Here is a 22,446-nt window from a genome sequence, read left to right as displayed (position 1 = left end):
TTTGTTTCAAATTAATTTTTTAAGTACCAAAATTTCAAAATTAGTATATTTGTGATAAATTTACCTCATGTTATTTTTCATTAAATTTGATTAAGCTTACGAGAAATCAACAACTGATACACTTATGACAAATATGGGTAAAAATTCTAAATTGGTACGCTTGTCAACTGCTACGTATTACCCAACTTAATAATTTGACGATAAATTTGTTATAATTATATCAATTTGAGATAAATTTATCACGAGTTTATCAGTTTTGGATTTTGTATAATATTAGTCCTAAAAAAAATTGGTTTACGAGTTATGCGCACGCCCTAGAACACAGTACAAACGTGAGGGTTCCGCACGTGTGGCAGAATTGTAAACAATAAAAGGTTGCAAAAAAAAAAAAGAAAAAGAGAGAGAGAAAGGATCACTAGCCCACGTGCTTACCAGCCACTCGTGGCCCACTTACTAACAATTCATATATCCTGGGCTTCTGGCTGCGTTACTAAAAACTTGTGGACTCATCATGTGGGTTGAGTTTTTTCCATTTTTTTCGAGGAAAAAGAATGAAATGAAGTTAATGCCCTTAAAAAGTAAAAAAACTTATAATAAATCACGCCCGCTGGCAGCAATATTGCTGAGCCTTTTCTTTTATACCGTCGAAAAGCCTAAATTATATTTATCTCGATGCTTACGTATGAATATTTCTTTCTTTCAGTCTCTAAAACCCCTAAAGTATGCCCATTGTGACATTGACCCTTGATATCGGCACAAGTTTAGAGTATCGGCAACATAAAAAGAAAAAGGTTCAAAGTATTTAATTGATTTTTTCTTAATCGGATGGTTGAAATATTGGGAATAGGCAGGGTACTCTCATTGTACCGATACAAGCGTGGGGTTTAGGTCATACATGATATAATACAAAATTTGAAGTTTTTTATGGCATTCTCAGTTTTGATTATATAATTATAAGAATAAGTGCATTAAAAGTCCTTAAACTTGTTATGAAAATACGATTGAGTTCTAAAACTGTCAAGAAATATAATTAAGTCTTAAAACTTATTATAAAAATGTAATCAAGTTATAAAACTTTCAAAAAGTGCAATTAAGTTCGAAAAAAAAAAATTATTGCAAAAAGTAATTAAGTTCTGAAATTTTCAAAAGTGTAATTAATGGAAAGATTTGATTAAATTAACTTGATAAGTTTTAGAGTTTGATTATATTTTTTGAAAATTTTAGAATTTAATCATATTTTCATAACAAAATTTAGACTTAATTATTTTTTTAAAATTTTAAAACTCAATGTATATTCACGACAAGATTAAGGACTTTTACTATATTTGTCACCTGATTATATATATATGAGGTGATGGCAGCCGCGTTTCGTGGCGGCATTTCAATTCATCGACGTCTAATTTGGAGGAACCCAGAAATTTAGGTGGGCGCAGCAAGACACCCCGTGGGTCCCACAACTACGTATCATTTCCCCAATTTTATAAAACGAGTCACTTTCATTTTCTAGTTTTCAACTATCAATGTCCTCCTCATTCCAAAATAAATAAATAAATATATTTAAAAAAAGTCAATTGGTATTTCCTCATGTTGCATGATACCACATTCAATTCATCACCTTTAAAGCTCAAAATAGGTTGAAATCGGCCGTACCAAATCGATGATTTGATTTGAAAGAATGTCGTATACACTCATTCCATAAATTGATATGGTGTGTAAAGCTAATATTAATGCTTGAACCAGATGGGAAGTTGATGGATTACATTGTTCTTTTTAGGGGGCTCAGGTTGCTTATCTTGTTTTTTTTTCTACATATAATTGGCTCAATTCTAGCAAAACAAATTTGGTAATATTTGTATGTTCGGTTTAATTGCAAGTGCAATCAAGTTTTAAAACTTATTAGTATTTTTTGTTTATTAAGTTGGATGGAGTTAATAAAATAAATTGATTACATCAGTTTGACAACTATAATATTTAATTATTGTTTTTTTAATCAAACGTTGTTTGTTGACGAATTTTAGGACTTCCACTCTTATTTTTTTTTATCATGAACCTGCACACCGGTCTCTTATTAAATTTTGTCAACATGTATGCAGAGTTACACCTAAAGTTCTAATGAACCATGAAGAGAAGCTGTTACCTAATTCGGCTGATGCCTCTGGTCACAAGACTTTCTCTGCCACCCAACTTTCAAACTTTCAGACTGCTGCTCCTACCTTTCTTCATGCAGAATTCCCACAAAAAGAAAAAGAAAACAAAAACCAATTTTTGCACAAATGCACTAGACATCAATGAACTCAGTGCGTGTACCATTTAAGTATGCAACTATATAAGCTCTTAGAATCAAGCCCTTCACTCACTTTTCCTTGCAATAACATAAAACAACCTCGAACAAATCTCACCACACTCCAACCTTTGATCTCCAACAATGGGCAGCGTTCCGGTACGTTTCCTTTCCTCTCCGTTTCCGTTCTGTCCGGCCGACTACGTTAGTTTGTCGAGTTCGTTTTCCTGATTCTAATTCCGGGTTCTTGCTTCTTTTTATGTCGTGCGTGTCTGTGCGCGCGCGCGCGTTTGTTATGGCGGGTGATGGTGATGCAGTTCACTACTTCGGATCTCCAAACGAGCACGAGCGGATTCCGGAGCAGCCCCACGCTGCTGTGCACGCCGCTGATGGGCACCACGGTCGACCAGATGCTGATCGAGATGAGGAAGGCCAAGGAGATTGGAGCCGACCTCGTGGAGATCCGCCTCGACTGCCTGAGGAACTTCAACCCTCACCAGGACCTCCAGATCCTCATCAAGCAGTCCCCTCTCCCCACTCTCGTCACTTACAGGTGACTCCCGAAAGCTCTCGAATCTCTCAGAAATTTTGTCATGTCGGAGTCCTCTAGGATGTGTGCAAGTTCTCTGCAGAAGGAAGCTAGAACAAGGGCATTTGCTAGTTAGGTGGAGTGAGGGAGATGAGCAGTTGGTTGCCTGAAGGAGCATTGATGGTTTGCCGGTAACCTAGTCCTGTAGACGCTATGGTATCCTAGGATTGGTCTTATTCCTTAGGAGGGTCGTTGGAATGGTAGCTCAGATTAGAGAAGAAGGCATGGTCAATCAGAGCTCATGAGCGTCTTTTCCAGGTTCATTTTGGCTTTGTTGCATCCTGGCAATTCGTGACACCATCGATCATCGTGTAGGTTCGAGTTCTTGCTGAGTCTGAAATGAAACTTCTTTTTAAACAGCAGTTTGATTGAAAAAGAAAAACCAAATCATCGTTACAATAAGATGATATGTCAGTTTTTAGACTATTTCTGCTGGAAATAGGCTCGTTTGTAGTGGAAGTTTCCCTTTTCACGGTGTTGAGTGTGTTAATGACTTGTTTATTAGCAATCTCCGTTGCATGAGATTCTTCTTCATGTGTCTGCTTTGGTGTACCATTACAGGCCGGTCTGGGAAGGTGGCCAATACGAAGGTGATGAAAGCAAGAGACAAGATGCTCTTCGGTTGGCGATGCAGCTCGGAGCTCATTACATAGATGTTGAGCTTGAGGTAATTACCAACCAACTGCTTTCCCCTGAAGTAACTCGAAAGACCTGTAAATACAGTATGATGTCACAGTTGTGTTCCAATCATAGCCAATCTTCATTATGTAATTTAGGAAAGTCTACTTATCTTTAACATCTCCAAAGAAGTATGGAAGCTGACAATGCTGTAAAAACTCCTCCTGCAGGTTGCTCATGACTTCAACAGTTCCATTCTTGGAAAGAAGCCCGACAACTTTAAGATCATCGTGTCTTCGCACAACTTTCACAACACTCCATCAGCCGAGGCCATTGGCAATCTCGTGGCAAGAATCCAAGCTACCGGTGCTGACATAGCCAAAATTGCGACAACCGCACTAGACATTACAGATTGCGCAAGGATTTTCCAGATAACCGTCCATTCTCAAGTAAGAAACATTCCCTCCCCTTCCTTGTGGATTGCTTCATGATTTAACGATGTTGCTTCTCTTCTAATGAGTAACTGCTATTTTGCAGATTCCGATAATAGGAATTGTTATGGGTGAGAGGGGTTTGATTTCAAGAATACTTAGCCCCAAATTCGGTGGATATCTCACTTATGGTGCGCTTGAGGCCGGTGCCATATCCGCTCCAGGGCAACCAACAGCTAAGGACTTGTTGGACTTATACAACTTTAGGCTCATCAGGCCCGACACCAAGGTGTATGGTATCATCGGCAAGCCAGTCGGTCACAGCAAGAGTCCTCTCCTGTTCAATGCCTCATACAAGTCTGTCGGCCTCAATGCAGTCTACTTGCATTTTCTGGTAGACGATGTCGAGAAGTTCTTCAACACCTATTCAGCTGTCGACTTTGCTTCTGGATGCAGGTACAGAGCAAGATCTTTTTATTTACGAGCTTTGCAGTTCAATTGGAGGAACAAATTTTGGATTCTTATGTTTAACAACTACTGACTAAGAGTCTGTAATTGCTTTGTCCAAAATACAGCTGCACAATTCCTCACAAGGAAGCTGCACTGAAGTGCATGGACGAAATCGACCCGATTGCGAAGGTACCCCAAAATCTTTGAGAAACATTCACAAAATCGAACCGTGACAAATTGCAGTACTAATTCCGTCCGTCAATTTCATCAGAAAATTGGGGCAATCAACAACATTGTGAGAAGGCCTGATGGGACATTGACTGCTTTTAATACTGATTATATCGGTGCCATTTCTGCCATCGAGGATGGATTGAGAGGTTTGTTATCTATTCTACAAGCGAAATGCAATTGTTAATCAGATTCAAGATGGTGCATTGACATCGTGTTTCCGTTAATACAGGGTTAAACGGGGTGAGCCCAGGAGCCTCACCATTGGCTGGTAAATTGTTTGTCGTCCTCGGAGCTGGTGGTGCTGGCAAGTCGCTCGCTTATGGAGCTGCACAGAAGGGAGCTCGAGTCGTGGTGGCCAATAGGACATTCGGTAACACACCTTCACCGTTCTTTCACTGTCAAAAACAGAGAGAATTGAGATTATGGACTTCAGAGCGACTTGTAGGACCTTATTGGGTCCTGTAGGAATTGAAGATCCTAGGAGAAATATAGGAGCTTCCATTTTTGGTAGAAAGCTAGCGAGACATCATTGCGCTGCCTATCGTTTGTGATGATCCTTCACAATCTTCATCATCAGCTAAAATTGTACAGATTGCAAAGCAAACGACCATCTAAATTTACACGTCATTCAACATCTGTCTCTATAGAGCAACGAAATGCCGGTTCCTAAGTAATGACAGTGCACATTCTTCGTACTGCAGAACGGGCCAAAGAGCTTGCTGACAAGGTTGGAGGACAAGCTATGACTCTTGCTGAGGTCGAGAACTTCCACCCGGAAGAAGGCATGGTTCTGGCAAACACGACATCCGTCGGCATGAAGCCTAAGATTGATGAGACCCCCTTGGCCAAGGTTCGCTTTCCGCTTCCTCTCTCTCTAAATATGTATTTGCGAGGATTGACTTTTACAAGGCGAAGTGAATCTACTTCTACAAAGAAAGCTTGAAAAGTCCCAGGCGATCTCCTGCAAATTCAAGCGCTGGAATAGAACATGAATTAACAGGATTAAACAGACTACTAAATGAAACAAAATTTACCGGGGTGGAAATGATAGAAGTGCATGAAGTGGCTTTCTGGACATTGATGCATCGCGTTATTTTTTTCCTTGCAGCACGCTTTGAAAAGTTATTGCCTGGTGTTCGACGCCATTTACACACCAAAGGACACCCGACTCTTGCGCGAAGCGAGAGAGACCGGAGCTGTTATTGTGTACGGAACGGAAATGTTGATCCGTCAAGGCTTCGAGCAGTATAAAAATTTCACCGGCTTGCCTGGTAAGATAATCCACGCCAAGCTCTTGTACCTCAGCTTATTGTCATCTACTCATAACCCCAAATTCTAAGCGACTCGTTTTCGTTGTCCTATTTCAGCCCCGGAGGAATTGTTCAGGACACTCATGGAGAAACACGCATAGATGGGCGGCGTCCATCCGAAGAAGTTCCAATTTTCAGCTGAACCGAACATCCCCGACCCGAAAAATCATCTCTCTTTGTTAAGGCCTTGGGTTCGAATTTTTGCATATTCCGATAAGTTGTTTTGAGTACTGTGTGCCGAATTCATCATAAGCCAATGAAGTTGTCACCAATAATTTCTACAGAATTTCTTCTCAGCCATCAGTGTGTAAACCCTGATTCTGGATTTTTGAAATATTTCGTACTTCCATCCTTGTGTGTCGTGCCTATGTTTACTTGAGCCAGCTTGATCCGCGCCGACAACAAATGTCGTTCCATCAGATGATCTTCTTAGAACACTTCATTTCGCACGGTTTCCATTGCCTCACCATTAACTGCTGCACACCATCGATTAATTGTATCCATAGTAAACAACAACAATGCAAAGAACAGAAGCATGCAGACCCCACAAGCCTCGACAATATTCAGCTACAACGAAAGTTACTTCTCAGTAACAGTTAAACCGTTAGTGATTGTCCCTTTTTCTCATCGAACTCGTCATACTCAGTGAAAACATCTTTCCTTCCAAAGATGATGTTTGGATACATTGTCAATAAAAACCACATGGGGGACCTTCAATAAGAGTTTTGCTTGCATTGCACTGATGGAGATAAACCCTAATGCATTAGTTGCAGCCTGATCACTCTTGTTCCAACCATCACAACATGTTTCCAACCCGACAATTTCAAGATCAGCTTGGTGGGTCTTCACTACTTAAATTTTTTTTTTTTTTATAAAGATGTTTTATCGATAGCATCATAGGGTTATTAAAGAAATAAAAAAAGTGAAAACGAATGGAGAGAAAAAGATATGGAGATGCGGGGTATCGAACCCCGTACCTCTCGCATGCAAAGCGAGCGCTCTACCATGTGAGCTACATCCCCAAGCTTGTATACCCTCCTCCTTGAAATTATTATAATTTTTTTGCAGTTCTCGTGGCAGAATCTAATGCACGAATCCAATCCACATTGACCGAAGCAACACGTGCGCAGAAGAACAAATCGTGAGATCTTGGAAATCTGGTTGCGCCCGCCGTTCAGCAGATTCCCTCTTGGCAGGCAGTCGGATGGCCGAACGACGGTGCAGTTCCCGCATCCGGCTTTCTCGACGGAGAAGTTGCTGGTCCCGAACGCTTGGCTCTCTTCAAGAAGACGACAGAAAAAGGCACAGTTTCTGGACCCGGTTTAGGACATTAAAGTCCGCCATGGGACACGATGGAATCCAATGCGTGTCCTGAACGTCAGATGCGGTCGAAAAATATCGTGCGTCCTTGTGTTGTGCGGAATCCTTCTTGTACAATCGTCTTTCGCCTCGTTCCTCGTGGGCCAAGTCGCTAGGAGGAAGAATATTCAGCCGTTGATTACTTACGGGGGGGCTTCACCAATGAATAACATCACGGGTCCCGTTTCGACAGTGATCCTCGAAAAAGAAAGGACCCTATTTGAAATTGTACTCGATATGAAACATTTGAAGGGGGGCAAGAATTGACATTGCCACATTTGTTTTTCTTTTTCACTTATTGAGTAGCCTTAAGTTCGTGCCTCTAATCACCTTCCGTTGTTACCGAGAGAGTAACACAATCAATCATGAAGACCATTCGAGTAACTAAATGGTGTAACCCTTTTTCAATAATGAAACCGGAAAAAGAAAGGACCCTTTTTGAAATTAGTCGATACAAACATTTGAAGCTGGCAAGAATCATCGTTGTGACTTTCTTTCTTTTTTGGTTTTGTGCACATTTTGAGGAGCTTATGTCATGCCTCTAACCACTTTTCAATGTTACTAAAGAGGTAATTTGATCAATCATGAAGACCATTCAAATAACTAGATGTCATAATCATTTGTGAAAAAAAAAAAATTGCTCACATTTTGAGGAGCTTATGTCATGCCTCTAATCACTTTTTGATGTTACTAAGAGAGGTAATCCTATCAATCATGAAAACCATTCAAATAACTAGATGTCATAATCATTTGTGACAAAAATTAAAACCAATTGAATATCATCTTTTGTATCTATGACATTTCATGAGAATAAAGCCTAACTCGTTTGATGATATTGATCTTTTTTACTAATACATAGAGTAAAAATATTTAATTTGGGAGACAAATAGAGATCTCTAGAAAAATTTGAAATTTGGACTTCTTACTCTGATATTATGCAAAATTTTGTGAGATTATTAATTGTTTTAAAATTTTAAACTATTAGATTAAAAAGAGATTTAATATTTAAATATTATATTACTATCTTCCAGCGGTTTCTCGCTTTGATGGACCATAACCTGATGTGCGGGAACTGACGCACATGGTCCAAAGTGATTTATAGTAACCAGGCACTAACCCACAACACATACCCCATCATTAATGGATTAGCAAAAGATCTGGTGATGAATTTTGAAACTCAAGTGACCTGCAAAACTTAAAAAGCACAAAAGAACCAAACCAGGGCTTTACAGTACCACCCGCAGGTCACTGATGGTCCTGTGTCTAACGGAGGACAAGAGATTCTTACCTGATTAGATTTAGGGGACGATGAACGGCAACTCCCCACGAACTCAAGACCGACTAGGACTCTCCCTCTCTCTCTCTCTCTCTCAAAGCTCAACCAACCTCTAGATAGAGAGAGAGAGAGAGAGAGAGAGAGAGAGTTTGGTGGAGAGGTTGCTGACACCTACCCGAGACGAGTCAACGAGACAGACAGTAGAAGAAGAAGAGGAGGAAGAGGAGAGGAAGAGAAGGAGGGGACCTCCTTACCTAAGTAATTAGGAGACAGACAGGATCTGACGAGGGCCTCCGGTTCCATGACTTTCGTCTTCCCACGTTATACCTAACCCTCTCCCCCAACCCGATGAACCGCCGATCTCATCAAATCCGAAGAAAGCATTTAGCAAAAACAAAAAGAAAGTTGAATGACTGAATGAATGAATAAAGAAATGTCAGTTTGAGATCCTCTAAAGTTAGTTGTTCTAGTAAGTGAAAGGAAGGGTCAAACACAGGTGCTACACTTCTGGATTTTCTTATATGTACCTCCTCCTTCCTTCCCATCTAAATGAATGGAGGATAGATTCAATCCTCCACATAATTCACCAATCATTAGGTGCCCTGAAAAATACCGCTCTGGACTTGATTAGGATGTTCTCAAATTGCAATATGCCATTAGAAGTATCTGATGGAGAAAGCCGATTTACCTCTCTTGTTAGGTAGGAACACATTTGGCAAATATTGATGACCCTCCTTCGATATCTCCCAATGTGTGGCACGTCGGGCACTTTCTCTTCATTTTTAATGGTCCAACGTGTGGCACATCGGGCGCTTTTTCTTCATTTTTAATGGTCTAGAGGAAAATAGATAATATCAGGAATAATATGTGGAAATTTGCTTTTGAAGATGATACGTCGTGTAAATCGATTTGGTTACTCTAATATTTGTATCTCAAGAATTGTACGAGGACACTGAGATGCGGCGAGCTTGAGATGTAGGAGCTTGTGTTTACACTTACCATCGTGGCTTATAGAGTTCCGATGATGACAAACACTTCCGGGTCCGCCCTGTCCAACGTCGCATCATCCTAGCCAATCCTCCCGCCGGACCAGCGGTGCACCGGAGACGACGGTTGGTCTTTAGAAAGCGGACTAGGCCAGCCCATCATCATGAAGGGAAATCACTTGGGAGTAAAACCCTTTCTGGCCGGTGCATATTACTTCTATATTGGGAAGTTAATTGGCTTTCCGAATTTACACTGAAATTAGTCACGCACTACTTAAAAGACAAGACCATAACAATAGTTGGAGATCTCCATATATGCTTCATTACCGAAGATAGTGATCAGCTGTCAATTTTGATTTGAAGAAGTTACAGATGTACTCTTTAAACATGTGATCTCTAATCTTATACCTGAAGATTTATATTGTTATCTGAAACTTATTTAATTTTGGAATTGACTGGGATTTTATCTTTTGGACGGTGTTTTCTCTATACCTTGACAAGAACAAGAAAAAATTGACACCTCGTATTATTAATCACATAATCAAAGATTTAATTGAGTGAAATCATCGACATTTAGAATAATCCCATGACTCCTTAAGATAAAGGACAATCGAAATAATTGTTGGCTAAAGGATCGAGGTCACCTCGACCCTCGTTTTACAATATGTTGTAAATTATGATGCAAAAAAACAAAATATCCATCATTTCGCAACGAAGCGACGAGCTATCGCGACGTTCAAAGAACAGAAATCTTCGCGATGATGAGGGCTCTGAACTACGATCGGCGGCGCCGCAAGGCTGCTTTCCGTCAGCCACCTAAATTTTGTTCATCATGAAGCTGAAATGCAGACACGGTCAACGCAAAGTGCACCTCTCCGTCTTTGACCAACCGGCCACGTTTTTTTTTTTTTTTTGGTGGTATTTTTCAGAAATTCTTTTTGGAATCAAAATGCAACCAAAAAAAAAACAAAAAAAATGGAAATAAGAGAGAGAGAAAAGAGAGAACGAATTTTCGAACCAACGTCATCTAACGTTCTTCTTCTTCTTCTTCTTCGTCTTCTTCAAAAGGCAAGCGAGCGAACCCACCGCCACCTGCTCTTTCCTTCTCCTCTGCTCTGTTCTATATAAATATATATATATATACACACCTACCTCGCTACTGGGTCTCTCTCTCTACAACTGAACATCATCACTCCCTCTCTCTCTCTGCATCTCAGCGGAGGTAGCTTTACTCTCTCTCTACACCCTCAACAGCCGCCGCCGCCGCCGCCGCCATGACTCTCAGCAGCATCCCGGTAACATCCCTCTCCCTCCCTCTCTCTCCCTCTCCCCGTGCCGGGTTCGATGTTTCGTGGTCACCCTTTTCTTCTCGAATTGTGCCTAGTTCAGCCACCGGAGTTTGGACCGACCCGCGGAAATTTCCGGGGTCGTCTGTCTTGTCCGGAATTGATGTCGCTGTTGAGTGAAAAACTGTGTGATGATTGGCTGAATTGTGGTAGAACATGATCGAGTCGGTGATACTCTGTCGGAACTAGTCTGAATGCGGAAACGGTGCGGAGCCGAACGCCTCGTGTTCTGATCGAGTCTGATGTTTGTTTGTTGGAAACTGTGTGGACAGTTGACTGCCGCGGACCTCCAAATTCCCGCCGGAGGAAGGAGGAACTCCACGCTGCTGTGCGCGCCGGTGATGGGGGAGTCGGTCGATCAGATGCTGGGCCAGATAAGGGCGGCGAAGGAGCAGGGCGCCGACCTCGTCGAAGTTCGCTTGGATTTCTTGAAGAGCTTCAGCCCGAAGCAGGATCTCGAGATCCTGCTCAAACAGAGCGCCTTGCCCACTCTAGTGACTTACAGGTGATTTAGTTATCCACCATCTGGTTTTTTATTTATGCAGTATAAGATGTCAATGGGTGATTTTGCTGCTTGGTCCTGGAGCAGAATAGCCAAGAAGTTGAGATATAGGAAGAACTATTCATTGAGGGATGTAGTTTTGAGTGAAAATTATCGATTTTATGTGCATTTCCGCTGATACTGTTTAGTTTACTGCAAGATGTTGAGTTCGGGTTGCATATCTTCCTTCCTTTGAGTTTCTCTCATGGTTATGAATCTTCTGCTGTTCCTCTATCAGACCCAAATGGGAAGGTGGTCAGTATGAGGGTGATGACAGCCGGAGATTGGATGCATTGCGATTGGCGCTGGAATTGGGAGCCGACTATGTAGACGTCGAGCTTCAGGTCGGATTTTATCTCTATCCTATGTGTTTGTTTTGGATATACTTATCATCCGCAGCAAATGAGAACCAGACTTAGTGTTAGAGTTATAATGAGATCTTGTCCTTGCCAGTTTATGTTTCCATAAGCTTGGTTTTTAAAATGCAGAAAATGCCACAATTGTCTTTTAAATCCATGCTTGATTTAGGATAGACTTGATGAGTAAAGTGCATATGAAAAGAGCTTCTGCCAGTATGCTTGGTAGCCGGCCGCAGAATGACAGTCGACTATTTGAACTGAATAATAATGATGATCACATTTCTTCCTCCAAAACTGTTGAAAATATGGATTTGTTTGTGAAGTCTGAAGCTTCTTATGATGAGTTTCTAGTGAATTACCAATTGCATCTGTCACCTAATTTATGCCTGATAGATGTTCTTCAGCTTCTATTTTCCGTATAGTGCTGACTATCAACAATTTGCTCTTTTCCAAGTCTTTGATTCTGTGGAAGGGTCATATTTATACCACTGAGAGTTTTGCTCATCTGATTGAAGGTTGCGCAAGAGTTCTTCAGTTCCATTCAAGGGAAGAAGCCTGAAAAGGCCAAAATCATAGTTTCTTCTCACAACTATCAGAATACGCCATCATCCGAGGAACTGGGCAACCTTGTAGCAAAAATCCAGGCTACTGGCGCTGACATTGTCAAGATTGCAACTACTGCCCTCGATATTAGTGACTGCCCACGTATCTTTGAAGTTCTAGCACATTCTCAAGTGAGTACTTTGCTGCACCAAAAGAAAATGTTAGGGCAGGGCTTTTGAAATTCTGGGTTGACATGCTTTGTGGCTATTTTAAAAAATCAAATAAGAGGCTTAAGTAGTAGCTCTCTCAAGCTTTGACAATGATAGTCAGTAAGGATGATGATGAGTGACAGCATGCGTCATTGAAAAAATACCAACTTGATTTTTTAGGCCGAAAAAGAATTCTAACATCTGGTAGATATTTCAAGTTCCAAAGGTGTCCTGCCCACAGAAATAGGAAGACATCATTCTCTATGCTTATTCACTTTTTATAGGCCATTTACCTCTCTACAAAGTTTCAATAGAGCATGATATGCCACTGCAGGTTCCAACCATCGCAATTGCTATGGGCGAGAGGGGTTTGATTTCACGTATACTTGCTGCAAAGTTTGGTGGATATCTCACATTCGGTGCAATTGAAGCCGGAGTAGTTTCAGCTCCCGGACAGCCATCCATAAAAGATCTGTTGGATTTATATAATCTAAGACAATTGGGGCCTGATACCAAAGTACATGGTGTTATTGGAAAGCCCATTGGTCACAGCAAGAGTCCTCATCTGTACAATGCAGCATTTAAATCAGTCAATTTCAATGGAATCTATCTTCCTCTGTTGGTTGACAATGTGGCAAATTTCATCAACGCCTACTCATCTCCAGACTTTGTTGGATACAGGTAAAATATCCTCTTCCAAGTAGTGCAGATTTGCTACGTTTTCTTTTTGTTGATTTTACAGGTCCTTTGTTGGGTTCACCTCAGCAGAGCGACTTGATGGGCTTTATTTAATTCCTCTTATTCACAAAATGAAAATCCAAATTTTCAACTTCAAATGCAGTTATACGATTCCTCACAAGGAGGATGGACTTAGATGCTGTGATGAGGTCGACCCAATAGCCAAGGTAAATTGTTGTTCCTTACTTCTTAGCTTCTTCTGTTGATGGGATGATGTCTAAATAAGTAGGCGTTTTTGCTGATAGAGTTACTGTCTAGGCTCTTGACAAGCTTCTGCATCATTGTGCATGCCTGTTTTGATGTCTGGATGGTGATTATTACAGGCCATAGGAGCTATCAGTCAGATGATTAGAAGACCAACCGACGGGAAGATGATCGGATACAATGTTGACTATCTCGGAGCTATTGCTGCTATTGAGGAGGCACTCCGAGGTTTTAAATGCACTAGTAACTTGCTGTTTGCTACTCTCAACTTTGAACCCCTCTGAGGATCTTACATGGTTTCTCTCTGATGCAGCTTCAAATGGAGCAAGCCCCACTACCACTTCCCCCTTGGCTGGAAAGCTATTTGTTGTCATTGGAGCTGGTGGTGCTGGTAAAGCACTTGCATATGGTGCTATGGAGAAGGGAGCAAGAGTTGTAGTTGCCAACAGGACTTATGGTAAGATTTTCTTCCTATGGGCATCTCTTGTTTCAAATATAGTTTTCATGACGACAAACTCGACATGATGTTTCTCCTGACTTGTAGAAAAAGCAAAAGAACTAGCCAGTAAAGTTGGAGGGCAAGCGATTACTCTGGCTGAACTGGAGAATTTTCATCCGGAAGATGGAATGGTTCTTGCAAATACCACATCAGTTGGGATGAAGCCAAACGTTGACCTGACACCCTTACCTAAGGTCTGGTATCTTGACACTCATCCTCTGTAGGACTCATTCGTGATGTCATTAATTTAATAGGATCCTTGCATAATGCTCAACACTGGAACTATTGACCTTGATGAATGACAAGCTAACATGAAATCACTTTTTTCATGGCAGAATGCTTTGAGTCGCTATTGTCTGGTTTTCGATGCCATCTACACACCAAAATTGACTAGACTTCTCCGAGAAGCTCAAGAGGTTGGAGCTATCCCTGTCTATGGAACAGAAATGTTCATCAATCAGGCCTTTGTACAGTTTGAAAGGTTCACAGGGTATCCTGGTAAGATGACTTCTAAAGCCTCGATGAATTATAGATTTCTGCTCATCAAGCTGGCATCGTATTTGCAGCCCAGCCAACACATTTGCCTTTACTAAACATGAACTTTCCTTTTTCCCTGCAGCACCAAAGCAACTGATTAGGGATACATTGGTGAAGAACAGTTGAAAAGTTTAATCAGGTCAAGCTCTAGTTGCAGCCAAATCCGAGCCCATCTTCTGGGACAAATTCCTTTCGAGTTCTGGATTGTGCTATCATCTGTCAATCTATTTTGTTGTAATAATAAAAATTTCCCCCCTTTGTTGGAGCAAGGACTTGTCAAAAGTTCCTAGCTAGATATTTTATTAGCATCAGAGAAAATCGGTATGAAGCATCAGATTGGTAAAAAGAGAGAGTGCGTCATTTTTATGCCTATCAGGGAATAGAAGTTCAGTGTCCTGGAGAAATTGCTTTGTGAAGATATCCTTTAATGTTAATATTTGATATGGCTACGTAGCATGACTTAGCTTGGATCAGTCTGGATACTCCAGAAAGATATACCAGGCATTGAACTTGCAGTAAAGAAGCTGATTCACTATCAGTTGGTAACATCACAGATGTTGGATCCGTGCATAGTCAAGTTTGGTTCTGGCGAACGTGGAATCAAGTGAAACGGATCTTTGTTTTCTGCTTTGCACGTCTTGATTCCTGAACCGACCGGCAAGGCCTGTCCTGTACTTGGATAATGCACATTGTCTAGAAAGAAAAGAAAGAAAAAGCAAGCGTAACGACAGTCGTCTGGTTCCAGAGTAGAACCATTCCTCACATCATTTTACGGGAAAAAGACCAAGCGAAACCGGTAGTAAACGTGCTATTATCGGTATACACATGCATGTCATATCTGTGAGATTGTACAGACGAACTTGCAATACACAGGTGCTAATACTAGTAGGCATCCAGAGTCGAATGATGCAGTATACTTTGTTCCGGCCATAACTGAAACACTATAATTGACTCGAGTCGCTCGAGTCGCACCATACTCGGTTGGTAAAATTAGTTGGGTGATTCACGATCTAGAAGTTTATTGAATCAAGGTGAAATTCCACATCAAGAAGAAGAGAGAGAGAGAGAGAGTGAGAAGTTCTAATTCATGCTCAAGGTCGGGGGCATCAATTACTAATATACCAGTCAGGCTTGAGTTCAATGAGTGTCCATGAAACCACTTAGATTTCTTCTTCAGGATTAGACCGGTGAAAAATAATGTAGCTATGTTCGCCTTTAATTTGGCAGCAAATGAAGGGTTTAAAGAAGATGAAAATACTAAAACTATCAATGTGGGAAATGTGAGGGCTTAAAGAGGGGAGGAGATGCGTGGTCGAAACAAGAAATTTTTGAATATTCGAAAAAATAATTGATTTTTTTTTTTTTTAGGTAAAAGAGTCTGCCCTACAATCTTAAATGACGAAAATAAAGTATTACGGATTTGCAAGTTTAACGGTTAAAATTTGAGATGCAAACCAATACCGATTTTTCCATATAAAGAGGATATCAAGCAGGCAGGAAAGTATACATGCATGGCCTGTGGAGATTGACATGTACTATAACTGGATTTATGGCAATCAAATTTCACCCATTCCTTTTATGAGACTTGGCGTTCTCTAGTCAGGGAAATACCCAGAAGGGTACTATTTTTGGAGTTTAGCCAAAAAGAAGAAATTTTTTTTTTAAAAGTGCTGCCTTTTAAATGCCTAAAAGATTCTCATTAGATCCCGACCAAAAGCATCCAAAGTGCCAAAGTTAGTGTTCGTTCCGGCTCTCTATCGAAACTAAAACTCACGACTCACTATCCGTCCGTTCACTCCTTCGGCTAGTATCCAACCGACTGATCTTTTATCTGATTTGACAGTTACCAAAAATATAAAATCCCTACAACTTTTTTTCTTTTTTATACAAAAATTTCTCTTCTTCAGGGCTTATACAAAAAACCATCTTTTTTTTTTCACGTGGGAAAAAAAGGATGAATTAGGAAATGAAATTTAATGGGAAAAAAAAAAGGCTAAAAATCCCACGAATATTGTTAACTCCTCGTCGTCGTCGTCGTCTCCGATATCGAACAAAACCTTCCCTATCTCCAACTGCAAGCACCATTTGCTCAAAAAAAAAAAAAAAAAAAACTGCAAGCACCTCTCTCTCTCTCTCTCTATGACGCACTCCTTCGCCGTCGAGCTACGGGTCGCTCCTCGACTCCAGAATCCCTAATTCCATCCTGGTAATGTCGCGGTCTCGTCCTTTCTCGTTCTCTCTCTCTCTCTCTCTCTCTCTGTGATGATTGTTCTTTCATTGTGCGGATCGATCGGCGGGTGCGATCGCGCGACGGAGCCGTCCGGGCTCGTCTAGGTGAATCTGGCGTGCTGGGTCTTGTTAGATTGCTCGGAAGATCTGTTGTGCAAGTCTTAAGAGCCTCTCAGTAGCTGTTTGAGTGTCGATGATACCGATTTAGGTGGGCAAGGTGCCGCCTTTTGCCGTCGGGATTTCAGGTTTCGGAATTTTTGGAGTGATTGTTCCTTCATGCCCTCCGTTGCATAGGTTGTTTGCGGTCTTGGGTTGTGTTTGTTTTTTTTTTTTTTGAAGTGTAGGGGAGGTGATTTTTTTTTGCGTCGGAGATGATGCTTCTTTACGTAATCTTGAATGGTTTCTCGTTGGTTGTGGTTTTTTTAGTTCACCATATTGAGCTATTGAGCGCATATTCATGAAAGTACTGATTTTTAACTTTCTCTCTCTCTCAACTTACATGTGTGGGCTTCTGCTGAACTGCGCCGGGAAAAAGCATATTTCTTTTATCTGATGTAGCTGGACATGGTGCTCTTGAAACAGATAGAATTTCATCTTTATCTTCAGTGCTTCGGGTAGGACCAGGTAGTCTTTTTAGGTTAGAGTCTAGCACCTTTGTTTGAAGTTCCTAGAGGAAAACGATACTGGGGAAAAGAAACAGGATAAGTATAATGTAAACCAATAATTGATCATCCAACTTCAACCAATCTCATCTGTCTTTTGTGTCTGACACAGTAGTGCAAAGTTCCTAGTCTTTACGACGGGTTGTGCTTTGTTAGTCAAAGTCTTTCGTCATGCCCTTACATAGTTTATGGTCACTAGCCTTGGTGGTCAGGCTTATTGTTTGAATCGCAAATTAGGAGAATCTTATTAGAATTGTGGATAGCTTTTATTGAACTGTAACATTTATTAAGCAGCTTCAGAAAAACACGGGTGATGTATCAATAAGTTTCTGAAAGACACGATATTGTAAAAAACTAAGGACATTTTGCATGTGTAATAATTACAGTATAATTGCTAAGGTCGCTATAACAAGGAACATGGGTATTTTGTTTAAGCAATCTATTTTACGTCACAAATGACACAAGATTCCCAAATATGATATTAGTGATGCTAAGAGTACTTTTGCAGAAGTGGCAATACTCATTCATATCTCCTTTTAGTTTAATAGGCAAGGTTGAGGATGCTGACAGTTTTATTACCTGGATCTCTTACAATGTTATTGTAAATATTTGGAGTTATTATTTCATTCTTTTAAGCTCTTAATTGAGAGGATATGAGGAATGAGATTGTCTGAGAATTCCTTTAATAATAACTATGTTATAAAATTACGCTATCCGCCAACTCTATGAATGCATTTTTGGCATTAACCAAGTTATTCTGGCGGTTTTGATTGCTGAATACCCTGGGAGATTAACCAATGTAATTCTCAGCCGCTTGAGAACATTAGACATTTAACAACCCATCTATCCTAAAAGTACTCGAGACCTTTTATCAGACTAAATGAATCTGTAAATCATGTTGGAACTGTGAGTTTAATTGAATTATAAACAAATGTTGTCAGGAATTTCAACCTTGATTCTCACCTTGAAGTTGAATCTTTTTCTAGATGAACTGAGTTGAACCATTGATATGAATCTTGATCTGTCCTAGTGACATTGATTATTGTGCCCAGATGATCGATTTGATGTAGGTCGAGAGTGGTAGATTTGAGGTTGGAAACAAAAAGGTTGGGTAGAAAGGAAAATAAAAGAACAAGCAATAGAAATCAGATAGGTTGAACTGGAATTGGAAAAGAAGTGCCACAAATGCATTCAGAATCACAAGTCATGTGAGTAATGACAAGAAGGTGAAGTTTGATGCCAATAAGGCTTTTGTACCATTTCACAAATACAAATTGTTTAGATATAAAATACTTGTTAGTACTTATTATCTTACATTAAAAAAACTATGCAATCCCTATCTCCTACATTCTGCATTGTTTCGAAATACATAATATAAGGACCTCATGTTTGAAGTAATGGTTTTGTCTTACAGCATGTTCTTGTTGATTTAAGTTTTTCAGCATATGAGCATTTTAGTAAATTCTTGGGTGTCTTTTAAAATATTTTATAGACCATTTCGTTTTCTTTGGATTGGAATGGTCTATATGTGTATCATGCTCTTGGGAATGCTTTGGTTAAAAGAGGTTTTGTGATACTACTATTATAAAGATGTCTTCAGTTGAAGAAATCATTTTAGTAGAAATTTGTTAAAACTTACATGTGGAAAAGTAGTAATTCTATTATTCTGTTTGGCTGTGAAGTGAGAAGACATGTGCATGCATATGTTCGGAATGCTGTGGAAGCAGTCTGAATCGCATTAAGTACCGTTTCCCTACGGAGCATCTGATGTTCTGTAGATGTTTGCAGCTGAATTTTGCTAGGTAATTGTTTTTTTGGGACTAAAGTTGGCTTGGAACACTGGGTGGAACTATATAGCAAGATAGAAAAATGGAAGCTGAAGCACCTCCAGATGTGTCCGTTGAATCACACACATTGGAGCAGGAAACCAAGGAGGAAGTTGAAACACCTGCAGCTTTCTCCACTAAGTTGCGCCGTGTGAGAGAGGAAAACAAGGGAGCTAAAACAATTGTGCACACAACTCAGAAGGTGCAGAAAATAAAGGAGGAAAATGAAGCTCCTGCAGATGCCTCTGAGCCACACTCAACAGAGCTGGAAGGCAAGAGCAAAGCTGCAGAGATTTCCAATAAGTTGCAGGCTCCTGAAAAGAAAACTAGGACGGTTTTGAAACCCAGATCAAAAATTGCCAAGAAATCTCCTGCCAGTAATTCCTTGAATAAGAAAAAGGCCAAAGTAACTGTGGCAGAACTTGAGGGGGAAGAAGAAATAAAGAAGAAAGGAGTATTGCTGTTTAATAGTGGAAATGGCAGCAAAGAAGATGACACCACGGAGGCCCTATGTATGGAGCACGAAAATGAGGGAACTAAATCAGCTGCAGATGTCTCCACCAAGCCACATTCTATGGAGATGGAAAATAAGAACAAAGTAGCGGAAACGTCCAAGGAGTTGCTGGCTCAGCCTAAAAATGGGGAGAAAATTCAAGCAGCTCCAGTTGTCTCCACTGAGCCACACTCTGTGGAGCTGAAAAATAAGAGTGAACCTGCATGGGTCTCTGAAAAGGTGCAGGGTTCTAAAAAGAGAACTATTAAAGTTTTGAAAGCCAGATCAAAAATTGTCAAGAAATCTCCTGCCATTACTTCACCGATGAAGAAAAAAGTCGAAGCTACCATACCAAAAGTTGAGGTGAAAAAAGCGACGAAGGAGAAAGATGCGTTGTCAGTTAAGAATGGAAATGGCAGCAAAGAAGACTCCTTGAAGCAATATACTTCTGGTGATAAGATGCAACGAAATGCAGATGATTTCAGGAGTGAAGAAAAAGGTGATGGCAACTCGAAAGGTAAAACTAGCTGCAGTCATGTAGAGAAGATTTCAAAGGAACTAGCTGCAGATCATAGTGAGGAAAAAAGAGCTGAAATGCTTGGAAATAGCAAAAGGAAATTGAAGGAAACAGTAAGACAAAAGTCGAACAAGAGTTTGAACAATTTTAAGGACATTGAGAAACTTGACAATTTGGAAATGAAACCGAGAAAAGAAGATAAAGAAAAACTTGGTGGTTTGATTTTTATGTGTAACTCAAAGACCAAACCAGATTGTTTAAGGTATGGTGTCATGGGCGTCTCCTTGAATAAAAAGGATCTCGTGTTGGATGTCAGACCTGGTCTCAAGCTTTTTCTGTATGATTATGATCTTAAGCTAATGCATGGAATTTACAAGGCCACCTCTCCCGGGGGCATGAGACTTGAGCCTAGAGCTTTTGATGGGGCTTTTCCAGTTCAGGTCAGTTTTTTATTAGCTGGGTTTTCTTACTAGTCGATGATTTTGTTTGCTAAGGCTGATCAGGTTTGAAATTCTAGGTGCGATTTAAAGTTCATCTCGACTGTTTTCCGCTACCGGAGAGTATCTTCAAATTGGGCATGAAAGAAAATTTTACAACTAAACACAAATTCAAAACGGAACTTTCTATTAAACAGGTGAGGATGCATGCTACTTGTTTGTGAAGTTTCAGCAGTATTTTTCCTGAAGAATTCTTGGAGACGATAACACTTGAATTTCTTTCAGGTAAGTAGGCTTGCAGAACTTTTTCGACCAATAGAGCTCCATCCGAAAGAATTGCCTGCTTATTCCCCGAGATTGACTGAAAGCAGAATGAGGGATTCTCATGTCAGAGCTCGAGAATCACGACATCTATCACGTGGGGAAACATCAGCGAGGAATCCTTATGCTGATCATCGATCTCGAAGACTTCCGGTATTAGCTCATGAAAGGGACCGGCTAGTTGTGGACCGTGAGCTGGCACCTAGGCCTAGAGCAGAACCTCGAGAAATGTATCTTACGGAGCAGGAGTATCGAGCATTTGGTCTTCGAGGAGAGAGGAGAAACTCAGGTCTCGCAAGACATGTTTCTCCTACCTTAAGACCATACCGGGATGATCACGAGAGAGAGCGCCTTCGAAGACTGCCAGAAGAGAGACATAGGGAAGTTGCTCCGGCATCGAGAGAATATGCTGTTGGACGTAGCCATGGGAGTGACAGGGAATTCAGAACTTATTCTAGTCATCCGAGGCAGGAATTGCACTACCAAGTTCCTCCTTCTAGGGCAGGTACTTCTGCTGCTGCTACTTTTGATTCCTACCGCAAGGATCCTTATGATGCATATCGGCATGGTGCTGCATCTGGGGACTCATATCCACATTCTTCAAGAAGGGAGGATGTACCCTCGGGCCCTTCTGGTAATAGGCGGGAAAGTTACTTTAGTGAGAAGGACCGTCCACGAAGGAGAGGAGTTGATCGGGATGAAGCACGTCCAAGGTATACTGATGATCTAATGGGACGTGATCGAGCACACCATTACAGGATTAATGAGAAAAATGATGCTAGCTTGCCAGTTTCGTCTCGATACTCTTTCGCAGGTCCGAGGATCTGAAATCAGCAACTTTTTGCCCTCATTTTCTTGCATATGAGGGTTTATCTGCGGCTTGACTTGTTCCAATTTGTATCTTCCTATTATTTGTCTCTGAGCTGCACACCCTCACTTAAGTGACTGCACTTTTGTGTCCCAGTGCCATTCCCCTGCATCGTTGGATAACTTGGGTCCGCAAGAGTGTAAACGGAGTTTGGTAAATAACTGGCACATGTCTTCCATGGTTCACAGATTATGTGCATAGTGATTTCCTTCATAAGGACCTGCTGGATTCTCATTTAGCTCGAGATTTTATATTTTTTGAGGCTGGACCATTTCGTTTTAGAATGAGTTCAGGGTGTGATAGACTTGGTTTCTTTCGTTACAGCCTACAATTGTAAGAAAGAATATGAATTGGCTTAATTATTGCATGACAGACGTTGTTCCATAATTTTGTTTTTGGTCGAAATTCCATAATTTAATTAATGAAGACATGTGCCGGTTATTTTTCTTTACCGTAGTAATCACATGTGAACCCGTGGAGCAAAAGAAAATCAGTTGGAATCCTATGTCTCTCCTGTTGAAAAAGAAATTCATGCTCTAGCCTTTTAACAGGGCACTGGATGCTTTTGAAGCCCCGAAGCAAACGA

The 22,446-nt window shown here is 40.7% G+C and overlaps 3 protein-coding genes and 1 non-coding gene across 5 annotated transcripts; 3 read left to right on the top strand and 1 right to left on the bottom strand.

Moving 5' to 3' along the window:
* The first annotated feature begins 2,288 nt into the window (after positions 1–2,288).
* LOC104415502 (bifunctional 3-dehydroquinate dehydratase/shikimate dehydrogenase, chloroplastic) lies at positions 2,289–6,261 on the top strand. Its single transcript, XM_010026814.3, has 11 exons — positions 2,289–2,440; positions 2,599–2,834; positions 3,432–3,537; positions 3,719–3,937; positions 4,026–4,375; positions 4,495–4,558; positions 4,641–4,746; positions 4,830–4,970; positions 5,302–5,450; positions 5,709–5,871; positions 5,968–6,261. The coding sequence occupies exons 1-11, from the start codon at positions 2,426–2,428 to the stop codon at positions 6,009–6,011; spliced, it is 1,593 nt and encodes a 530-aa protein (XP_010025116.2). The 5' UTR covers positions 2,289–2,425; the 3' UTR covers positions 6,012–6,261.
* Positions 6,262–6,859: 598 nt separating this feature from the next.
* TRNAA-UGC lies at positions 6,860–6,932 on the bottom strand. Its single transcript has one exon. It is a non-coding gene; the product is annotated as a tRNA-Ala (tRNA).
* A 3,745-nt stretch (positions 6,933–10,677) lies between these two features.
* Positions 10,678–15,042, top strand: LOC104415503 (bifunctional 3-dehydroquinate dehydratase/shikimate dehydrogenase, chloroplastic). Its single transcript, XM_010026815.3, has 11 exons — positions 10,678–10,826; positions 11,150–11,382; positions 11,657–11,762; positions 12,293–12,511; positions 12,864–13,210; positions 13,371–13,434; positions 13,591–13,699; positions 13,785–13,928; positions 14,016–14,164; positions 14,306–14,468; positions 14,590–15,042. The coding sequence occupies exons 1-11, from the start codon at positions 10,806–10,808 to the stop codon at positions 14,631–14,633; spliced, it is 1,599 nt and encodes a 532-aa protein (XP_010025117.2). The 5' UTR covers positions 10,678–10,805; the 3' UTR covers positions 14,634–15,042.
* A 1,586-nt stretch (positions 15,043–16,628) lies between these two features.
* On the top strand, positions 16,629–22,282 carry LOC104415504 (hypothetical protein). Of its 2 annotated transcripts, none has more exons than XM_010026816.3 (4): positions 16,629–16,713; positions 19,187–20,674; positions 20,752–20,868; positions 20,957–22,282. In XM_010026816.3, the coding sequence occupies exons 2-4, from the start codon at positions 19,268–19,270 to the stop codon at positions 21,818–21,820; spliced, it is 2,388 nt and encodes a 795-aa protein (XP_010025118.2). In that variant the 5' UTR covers positions 16,629–16,713; positions 19,187–19,267; the 3' UTR covers positions 21,821–22,282. The 2 variants fall into 2 exon arrangements, with proteins under 2 accessions (XP_010025118.2, XP_018717335.2); XM_018861790.2 differs by having other exon boundaries at positions 19,177–20,674.
* Positions 22,283–22,446: the final 164 nt, after the last annotated feature.

Source organism: Eucalyptus grandis, chromosome 3, assembly GCF_016545825.1.
Source record: "Eucalyptus grandis isolate ANBG69807.140 chromosome 3, ASM1654582v1, whole genome shotgun sequence".
NCBI lineage: Eukaryota > Viridiplantae > Streptophyta > Magnoliopsida > Myrtales > Myrtaceae > Eucalyptus > Eucalyptus grandis.
The sequence above is the reverse complement of the archived record's forward strand: the minus strand, read 5'-3'. Positions and strand labels throughout refer to the sequence as shown.

Bases quoted from the DNA above. Each gene is read 5' to 3' on its own strand.
- LOC104415504 (XM_010026816.3), top strand. From the start codon at position 19,268: ATGGAAGCTGAAGCACCTCCAGATGTGTCCGTTGAATCACACACATTG. The intron at 20,675-20,751 runs GTCAGTTTTTTA...TTGAAATTCTAG, and splicing joins ATGGGGCTTTTCCAGTTCAG to GTGCGATTTAAAGTTCATCT. The intron at 20,869-20,956 runs GTGAGGATGCAT...AATTTCTTTCAG, and splicing joins CGGAACTTTCTATTAAACAG to GTAAGTAGGCTTGCAGAACT.
- LOC104415502 (XM_010026814.3), top strand. The intron at 4,376-4,494 runs GTACAGAGCAAG...TCCAAAATACAG, and splicing joins GACTTTGCTTCTGGATGCAG to CTGCACAATTCCTCACAAGG. The intron at 4,971-5,301 runs GTAACACACCTT...TTCGTACTGCAG, and splicing joins GGTGGCCAATAGGACATTCG to AACGGGCCAAAGAGCTTGCT.
- LOC104415503 (XM_010026815.3), top strand. From the start codon at position 10,806: ATGACTCTCAGCAGCATCCCG. The intron at 10,827-11,149 runs GTAACATCCCTC...CTGTGTGGACAG, and splicing joins TGACTCTCAGCAGCATCCCG to TTGACTGCCGCGGACCTCCA. The intron at 12,512-12,863 runs GTGAGTACTTTG...ATGCCACTGCAG, and splicing joins AAGTTCTAGCACATTCTCAA to GTTCCAACCATCGCAATTGC.